Source organism: Tasmannia lanceolata, unplaced genomic scaffold (assembly GCF_043159265.1).
Source record: "Tasmannia lanceolata isolate RefF3 unplaced genomic scaffold, GAP_Taslan_0.1 ptg000023l, whole genome shotgun sequence".
NCBI lineage: Eukaryota > Viridiplantae > Streptophyta > Magnoliopsida > Canellales > Winteraceae > Tasmannia > Tasmannia lanceolata.
The window spans coordinates 15,490,007-15,500,180 of NW_027518700.1; the positions used below are offsets into that span (position 1 = coordinate 15,490,007).

At 37.5% G+C, this 10,174-nt stretch overlaps 1 protein-coding gene across 1 annotated transcript; it reads right to left on the reverse strand.

Annotated features, from left to right (window-relative positions):
• Positions 1-263: 263 nt before the first annotated feature.
• Positions 264-10,174, reverse strand: LOC143855864 (uncharacterized). Its single transcript, XM_077365916.1, has 2 exons — positions 9,964-10,174; positions 264-898 (listed from the first exon to the last, which is right to left on the reverse strand). Exons 1-2 carry the CDS (start codon positions 10,172-10,174, stop codon positions 264-266), a joined length of 846 nt encoding a protein of 281 aa, XP_077222031.1.

Here is a 10,174-nt window from a genome sequence, read left to right on the forward strand (position 1 = left end):
GTGACTGATTTTTGCTCTGAAAGAGCGACCGAACATGGATAAACCAGGTAGCCTACGTACCCTGGAAGAATAGGGATCAGGTCGGGCGTAGTTCAAGGCAAAAATGCCCCTTATTTGAGGTTTTAGAACACTTTTGATTTTGTTAAGGCTCAAAAAGGCTTGCAAAGGATTGTTGTAATGGTTTTTCAGGTTTTTATGTTTTTTTTAAGGCTCTGGTCAGTCAAAGGAGGCCTTCTCGTGCTCTAAGCATAATATTTCTTGAGTTAGTCCAGGTTTGTTGGCTCTGTTAATTTTTCACCGTTTTGATCGAGGAGTCTGACGACTTTTCCTGGCTGGACTTCATCCACAATGTAGGGGCCTATCCAATTGGGCTTAAACTTTCCCCTGGGATCATATACCGGTGCGTGAAAAGTTTTCAGCACGAAATCTCCTTTCTGCAAGTCTCTCATACGAACTTTCTTATTAAATGCTTTCTCGATACGGCGCCGATACCCTTGGACATGATACAAAGCCTTCAACCGTTTCTCATCAATCATATAAAGTTCCTGGTATCTAGCTCGCGCCCACTCTGATTCTAGCAAGTCAGCCTCCATCATCACTCTTAGAAAAGGAATCCGTAGCTCTATAGGCAGGGCAGCTTCCATTCCATACACCAATGAATACGGAGTTGTACCTGTGGAGGTTCTGATCGACGTCCTATAGGCCCACACAGCATATGGGAGCTTATTCGACCAATCTTTGTAAGTTTCGGTCATTTTGGTAATGATAACCTTGACATTCTTATTGGCCGCCTCGACAGCTCCATTGGTTTGGGGCCTATAGGGCGAAGACTTGTGATGCTTAATTTTGAACGCTTCACATAAGTGTGCCACCTCCTTCTTGAAGTGAGATCCATTATCTAAAATCAGCTCATGTGGTACTTGATAGAAATATAAATAACCGCAAGTGCACGGATCGTGTAAATACGGGTCGAACTCAAGGAAGAGAAATCTAGTTGTCAATCCTATTCTTTTACCGAGTAGACTACTAGCTATGATATAATGTTGCCTGGAATGGACTCAGGATTTCCGTGGACTTAGACCTCGAAGCCAACACTATATATAAGCGTATATTCTATTCAATCTAAGAATCAAATTCAACTAAGATCTTTTTTATTTAAAATCCTAATTTAGGCAAAGTGTACCAAATTTTAATGATCTCTATTAACTACTTATCTAATTTAATTATAAAACTAAATTCTAAGGGCCTAAGTAAATTGGAAAATTACAAAAGTAATTTGGAATAGTGTAAAAACCTTAATTCAATATAAAAGATTACTTAGGGTTAGAATCCACCATGGGTTTGGATTAGATTGATTAATTAAAACAATTCTTGAATTAGGTTGAAAATCCAACTAAACAGTCAATAAATAATAAGATCTAAAAGATGTCATTATTTATGAGTATTTAATCGAATTAACCCTCTAATTTATATTAATTAGATAGAATTTAATCTTTGTCAATCAACAATCATCCATACGAAAGGGGAAAGCCAATGGCATGGATGATTGGGATTTGTACAGAAACAAAACCCTACATAATTTGTTATATAATCTACTTGTTTTAATTACTTCTCTTTCTCCTTCCCCATGGCTTCATCTAAACCTAAGTATAGTGGGTTTAGCTACTCATGGAGAAGGGGAAAGAAACACAGAAAATAGAGAGAGAAATTACCATTAAATAAATTGAAAAGAAAAATAAACAAAAAAAATGCTCTCTTCTTCAATTTAAAATAAATCACTAATACATCAAATTCAAAATGAAAGTAAATAACAAAACAAGAAAGACTTATTCTTTTTCTCCTCCTTCAAACGATGGTTGAATCCGCTTTGAAAGTAGTCTTGAGATCGACTTTTGAATGGTTGTATTGGATGAAAGAATACACCACACCTCCACACACTTCGAACGAGATAAAGAACGAGCAAATGATGGACGAAAAATTAAAGGAGAAAGGAAAAACAATGAGCAAAAATTCAAGAAGCCAAGAGGGAGAGAAAAGATTAAAAGGGAACAAAAATTGGAAGAGAATTCAAGAGACAAGAGAGCAAAAAGAGAGTGGTAGAGAATTCTAGAGAGAATGGAGAGAGAGGAGAGAGTAGTGGAGAGAAAAAGAGAAAATAGAGTGAGAGAGAGTCTGTTCTTTGATGTTCTTCACTTCAATTTGAAGAGGAAATCTCTTTCTATTCTCATCTTCCAAGCAATAACTTCGCATCTATGTAATTTCAGCAACTTCCATTTTAACGTTTCTGCCGTTGGAAAGGCCACTATGTCAGCAACGTTGAAACTGAATTGATACATTCATAAATAGTGCTGGACGTCACCCAGCTATGGAATATGGCTTGTTGCCTTCTTTGAAATTTCAAGTTTTCCTTTTATTAGTTGAGAGCAAATGGCTAGTTGCTATTCCAACTACCATGAATAAATAGGCAATGACCCTTTATTGCAATACAAAGAGTGAAGGTCATTCGGTGGAGAAGTTTCTAAAAGAAATTCGTTGGCAGGGTCCATCCTAAATTAACCAAAATTTAATTGTCTTCTCTTGATAATGACACTCCTTCTCCTTCTCATGATAATACTATGTGGGCAACATACAATTCCTTCACTTATATCATTTGGCAAATTCGATATTGGCACCACCATTTTACACCATGTAATCAATCCGTGTGAAAGTAGTAACGTGGGGCCCATCTTAGAAGAAAACAAAGTATCAAATTCATTACCACCGTCCTTGCAATTTATAGTATTTTTCCTTCTTGGTTAACTCCACCTGGGCAACAATTCATGCCATGCACATATATATATATATATATATATATATATATAGTGGGCCCCCATCAAGCTATAAAAAACAAGTTTCTATACGAACAAAAGTCCTTGTTGTCACCTTCCCATGAATATGCATGTATGCCATTTTATAATCATCCGATCCATGCACAACCCATTTAATAACAGCCCTTGAATTTTGTTCATCCAAACAACCCATTATAGATGATCCTAACCATTGATTTTGTTAATCCGAACCCCCCATTTAGCAGCTCATCACATGGATGATCCAAACGGTGCAAACTGTGTTGGTTTAGGGGGAGAGAGACAGAGACGAAATAGGGGAAAATAGGGGATTGCCAATATGGAGGAGAGAGAGAGTACGCGGTGGGCACCTTAGTGTCATCCAAACCATCCAATTTATTTGCAAACACATATGTTGGTGGCTTCTAAAAAAAACACGCCCAAATGGGTTCCATGTATGAGCATATGCACGCCCACTTCTTGAGTGATCAAAACCGTCCATTTGTTGGATCAACCTGCGAATTAGTTGTGCCCCCAAGAATCATTTTCGTGGGCTAATCCAAGCCATTCACTTGATTGGGCCCATATAAGTTCCATCACAAATTATAATTTTCATTGGTGAGGCCCACTTGGATTTTAATGTTACTATACGATCCTCATCATAGATGATCTAAACCTCTTTCGTTTGAATGATCTAAGCGGTTCATAATGACCACCCTCCTTTGTACTGACTTTCCAAAAAATAATTTGATTGTTGTTGATATCTACACCCCTTCCAATTCCCACACAAGATTTGATTTGAGATCCCACCACACAATTTCCATCTAATAGTGTGAAAATCCAGAAGGATAAGATTTGATTTGAGACCCCACCACACAATTTCCATCTAATAGTGTGAAAATCCAGAAATATCCTTGAAACACCAAAAATAAGAAAATACCTTAGTAGCACCGCTTTAAATGACAAAAAATTGATGCTTTTCCTACCTAGAATTCACACATAAATGTGCTCATCAGTACTCCATATATGCAAAAGATGTTTGTTCTGATAAACCTTGCAACTGAAGGAGAGGATAATGAGGCATAGGAAGCTGCTTTTACCCACTTAGTGAAGTAGTCAATGGCAACCAAAATGTACTCATGTCCGCTCAATGACTTCGGTGATATCTTCCCAATAATGTCTATTCCCCATACTAAGAAAGGCCAGGGCGATGTAAGAGAATGCAACTGAGATGGCGGCATGTGAATGGGATTGGCATAAACTTGGCATTTGTGACACTTCTTTACAAAAGCAGGACAATCTGCTTCCATCGTCGGCCAGTAAAACCCAAGTCTTGTATGATTTTTCTTGATAACATTTTGCCATTCATGTGCGGTCCACAGACACCTTCATGAATTTGTTTTATGATTTCAGCAGCTCGATCTTCATCTACACACAAGAGCTGGATCCCGTCGAACGATCTCATATACTGTTAGCCCAATGGTTCCCACCTTGGCATTCCCATCTTCTTTTAATGATTCCAATTCACAAGTGATTTTAGTTCACTAATGTGTTTGAATGGTTAAGTTGTAGATCATGATTGTTTACTATCAAGGATTGCTTGAATTGAGGCCAAGAAGCTCTCATTGGACCACATTCGGAAGGCCAAAGGCATCGGAGATCCAAGACGCATGAAGTCTTGAAGCATCAACCTGCGAATTAGTTGATGCTCCCAAGAATCATTTTCGTGGGCTAATCCAAGCCATTCACTTGATTGGGCCCATATAAGTTCCATCACAAATTATAATTTTCATTGGTGAGGCCCACTTGGATTTTAATGTTACTATACGATCCTCATCATAGATGATCTAAACCTCTTTCGTTTGAATGATCTAAGCGGTTCATAATGACCACCCTCCTTTGTACTGACTTTCCAAAAAATAATTTGATTGTTGTTGATATCTACACCCCTTCCAATTCCCACACAAGATTTGATTTGAGATCCCACCACACAATTTCCATCTAATAGTGTGAAAATCCAGAAGGATAAGATTTGATTTGAGATCCCACCACACAATTTCCATCTAATAGTGTGAAAATCCAGAAATATCCTTGAAACACCAAAAATAAGAAAATACCTTAGTAGCACCGCTTTAAATGACAAAAAATTGATGCTTTTCCTACCTAGAATTCACACATAAATGTGCTCATCAGTACTCCATATATGCAAAAGATGTTTGTTCTGATAAACCTTGCAACTGAAGGAGAGGATAATGAGGCATAGGAAGCTGCTTTTACCCACTTAGTGAAGTAGTCAATGGCAACCAAAATGTACTCATGTCCGCTCAATGACTTCGGTGATATCTTCCCAATAATGTCTATTCCCCATACTAAGAAAGGCCAGGGCGATGTAAGAGAATGCAACTGAGATGGCGGCATGTGAATGGGATTGGCATAAACTTGGCATTTGTGACACTTCTTTACAAAAGCAGGACAATCTGCTTCCATCGTCGGCCAGTAAAACCCAAGTCTTGTATGATTTTTCTTGATAACATTTTGCCATTCATGTGCGGTCCACAGACACCTTCATGAATTTGTTTTATGATTTCAGCAGCTCGATCTTCATCTACACACAAGAGCTGGATCCCGTCGAACGATCTCATATACTGTTAGCCCAATGGTTCCCACCTTGGCATTCCCATCTTCTTTTAATGATTCCAATTCACAAGTGATTTTAGTTCACTAATGTGTTTGAATGGTTAAGTTGTAGATCATGATTGTTTACTATCAAGGATTGCTTGGATTGAGGCCAAGAAGCTCTCATTGGACCACATTCGGAAGGCCAAAGGCATCGGAGATCCAAGACGCATGAAGTCTTGAAGCATCGCAATTGAAGATCGAAGTCATTTTAGAATGTAAAGATCCAATCCTAATTTAGGTTTTAAGAGGCATAAATAAAGTAATCACACACACCCTAAATGTTTAAGTGGTTGTCCTTGTGGTGTTCCAACACTTTGGAACCCTCATAACAATCCTAACATGGTATAGATTTGAAAACCCAAATAAATAAGAAATAGAAATGAAAAACTAGCTGCATATAGGCTTCTCAGAACTCCAAGAAAATTCTCGGAGCTTCGAGCTCGGAACTCCAAGAAATTCCTCCAAGCTCCGATAAATGGTCCAGTAACATTTTTTCCATATTTTGTTTGTATTCCCGGAACTCCGAGACCACAATAACGAGAAGAAATATATCCGTTGGGGTTTTTGCCATAATTACCACTATGCCCCCAAACGGTCATATTTTGGGATTTCTATAAATATGGGTATTCTAAACTTCCCAACAATCATTCCTAACACTCAAAAACCCTATTGGAATATCCTAAGAGTGTCTTAAGGTTGTTTATGCCTCTCATCATCTAGAATTACAATTTGGATCATAGGCTTCAATTTGTACATCTTCTCCAAACATTGGAAACCCTTGTGAGGGATTTTTTGTTCTTTCTTTCTTTGCTAAACCATTGTATTCGGACAAGTGTTCGGAGAAGCAAAGCCCACTCTCCGTGGTGAGGATTACCACTAAGGTTAAAGGCAATTGGAATTGTAATTCGCACCGATCTTCGCTGAAGTTAAGAAGATCAACATAGTGAAGCCATCAACGTGTTTGGTTGGTAGAGTGGAGTAGGCCTCACATTTTGAGGACCGAACCACTTTAAATCTCGGGTACATTCTCTCTTATCTCTTGCTTTATATTTGCATTGCACTTAGGATTTAACTTGTATGCTTAATTGCTTTTTTGATCTCTTAAATCTTTAAATTGGGTTAAATTTTTCAAAAGCTTAAAACTTGTTAGAAACCTAATTTTTCCTCAGTATCAAAGCCTTGGCTCTTAAAAGATTTTCTTTTTTTAAAAATCTTTGGTAAATTTTTTAATTTTAACAAGGGAAAGATCGTAAGATCATTGGCAACTTTCTAATTGTGAAATGGCAAACATAAATGGAACCGGACTTCCGGAAGGCCATTCCACAACTAGACCTCCTTTCTTTGATGGGTCCAACTATGGACATTGGGAGACAAGGATGCGCATTTATCTTCTTTCGATAGATGTGGAACTTTGGTACATTGTTAACAATGGTTACCCCTTGCCTTCCAAGCCATTTGAAGAATGAAATGTAGTAGAGAAAAGGCAAACAAACTTAAATTACAAAGCCATTAATTCTTTGTTTTGTGCCTTATCTATGGAGGAGTTTAATAGAGTAGCTCTTTTTTATTCCGCCAAGGTTATTTGGGATACCCTTGCCACTACCCATGAGGGAACATCTCAAGTCAAGGATTCCAAAGTAAACTTGTTAAGGAGCAAATATGAAATGTTTATAATGGGTCAAAATGAAAGTATTTCTGAAATGTATACCCGATTTTCAAAAATGACAAATGAATTAGCTAATCTTGGTAAATCTTATCTTATTGATGAGCTTGTGGGTAAGTTGCTTAAGTTACTTCCTCCACATTGGGATCCAAAAGTTACCACCGTACAAGAAATTAAGGATCTCTCTAAGCTAACTATGGAGGAGCTTGTAGGATCTCTTATCACTCATGAGATGCTCCTTACTAGCCGACAAGAGGAGAAGAAGCCAAAAGAGAAAAAAAGTAGATCCCTAATACTCAAAGCCTCCAAGGCGGACTCATCATCCTCAAATGAAGCGGATAGTGATGAAGAAGAAGCTTTGAGAAAATTCAAAAGCTTATGGAGAAAGAAGCACAAAAAGGATAAAAAGAAGAAGAAAGAGAAAGTGACGTAGAGGGAGGAATAAGGTGTTACAATTGTAAAAAGACAGGACACAAAAGACCGGAGTGTCCACTTCTCAAGTCATCTTCCTCGAAATACAAGGGAAATAAGAAAGATTGGAAGAAGAATAAGGGTCTTGTTGCCGCTTGAGATGCGTCAAGCACGTCGAGCAAAAGCTCAAGCGAAAAGGAAACAAATAAGGATGATCTTTGCTTCATGGCACTCACCCATGAAGATGAGGTAAATTCTAACCTTTCTTATTGTTCATCTAGTAGTGAAAGTGGGAGCATGTCTTATGATGAATTATGTAATACTTTGCATTCTCAAATTTCAAAAAATAAAGTTCTTAAAAAATTTATTTCAAAATTAGAAAATGAGCTTGATGTTTTGAAAAATGAATCTTCTTCTTCCATATCTCAAGTTTAAGTACAAATTGAAAATTTTAAACTTGAGATTAAAACCCTTAAGGGTAGTTTGGATGAGAAATCTTGCCAATTAGTAAATTTTCAAAATGTGGCAAGCTCTTCCAAATCTTATGAAGATGACACTAATGATTTTTTAAATCAAATAACACATCTTCATAATGAAAATAAAATATTAAGATTATGTCTACATGGGTTTCTAAATGATGATAAAATCATTGACATAATCTTAAAGAAAGCTAGTCATAGACCTAATCATGTATTTTATTATAGGACTAGTCTATCTAACCCTCATGTTAGATGCCATTATTATGGAATTCATGGTTATTATCAATTCCAATGTGCATCTAAGATTAGGGATTGTGGTGGAACCAAGAAAGCTTGGGTTCTTAAAGCCCCCATATGATTTTATTCATATTTGTTTTTAGATTAGGGGCTAGCACTTAATATTTGTATATCTTTCTCTTTGAATTTTAAAATCCCCTATTGTATTGAATTTGTGTTCCAAATAGGGGGGGTTCTAGGTTTGTCTTTTTCCTTGAAAAGGGGGGAGCTTAAAATTGAATATTTTTCCCTTTGTTTTTCTCGTACCCCATCTTTTTGTTGATGACAAAGGGGGAGAAAAATCTAGCTTAAGGAAAATATGTGTGCCTTTATTGGAAAATCTCTTGTGCTTGTCATCATCAAAAAGGGGGAGAATGTTAGCCTAATGGTTCCCACCTTGGCATTCCCATCTTCTTTTAATGATTCCAATTCACAAGTGATTTTAGTTCACTAATGTATTTGAATGGTTAAGTTGTAGATCATGATTGTTTACTATCAAGGATTGCTTGGATTGAGGCCAAGAAGCTCTCATTGGACCACATTCGGAAGGCCAAAGGCATCGGAGATCCAAGACGCATGAAGTCTTGAAGCATCGCAATTGAAGATCGAAGTCGTTTTAGAATGTAAAGATCCAATCCTAATTTAGGTTTTAAGAGGCATAAATAAAGTAATCACACACACCCTAAATGTTTAAGTGGTTCTCCTTGTGGTGTTCCAACACTTTGGAACCCTCATAACAATCCCAACATGGTATAGATTTGGAAGCCCAAATAAATAAGAAATAGAAATGAAAAACCAGTTGCATATAGGCTTCTCAGAACTCCAAGAGAATTCTCGGAGCTCCGACCTTGGAACTCCAAGAAATTCCTGGGAGCTCCGAGAAATGCTCCAGTAACAATTTTTCCATCTTCTGTTTGTATTCCCGGAACTCTGAGACCACCGTAACGGGAAGAAATATATCCTTTGGGGTTTTTGCCAGAATTACCACTATGCCCCCAAACAGTCATATTTTGGGTTTTCTATAAATATGGGTATTCTAAACTTCCCAACAATCATTCCTAACGCTCAAAAATCCTATTGGAATATCCTAAGAGTGTCTTAAGCTTGTTTATGCCTCTCATCCTCTAGAATTAGGATTTGGATCATAGGCTTCAATTTGTACATCTTCTCCAAACATTGGAAACCCTTGTGAGGGATTTTTTGTTCTTTCTTTCCTTGCTAAATCATTGTATTCGGGCGAGTGTTCGGAGAAGCAAAGCCCACTCTTCGTGGTGAGGATTGCCACCAAGGTTAAAGGCAATTGGAATTGTAATTGGCACTGATCTTCACCGAAGTTAAGAAGATCAACATAGTGAAGCCATCAACGTGTTTCGTTTGTGGAGTGGAGTAGGCCTCGCGTTTTGAGGACCGAACCACTTTAAATCTCGGGTTCATATTCTCTTATCTCTTGCTTTATATTTGTATTGCACTTAAGATTTAACTTGTATGCTTAATTGCTTTTTTGATCTCTTAAATCTTTAAATTGGGTTAAAATTTTCAAAAAGCTTAAAACTTGTTAGAAACCTAATTTTCCCTTCTCATTAGTTGCCAATAAAGTATTACTTGGGCCTATCCTTGGAATTTCATATACAATTCTTCACCAATATGATAAAATTAGAGGCCAACTTCTGAAGTGTTCTCCTCTGTTTTCCTGAGGCTTCGGCTGGATGACCCTTGCTTGAAATATGATCTTTAATGTCTGTGTACCATGGCTTGCCGTCTCGACATCTCGCTGCTGTCTCTATTGCATTAACATGCGTCGGGGCCCATTGCAGCCGTACTGCTAAAGGCTGAACCACCAT

Bases quoted from the DNA above. Each gene is read 5' to 3' on its own strand.
- LOC143855864 (XM_077365916.1), bottom strand. From the start codon at position 10,174: ATGGTGGTTCAGCCTTTAGCAGTACGGCTGCAATGGGCCCCGACGCAT. The intron at 899-9,963 runs GTATATGAAATT...AGCTGATTTTAG, and splicing joins TATCATATTGGTGAAGAATT to ATAATGGATCTCACTTCAAG.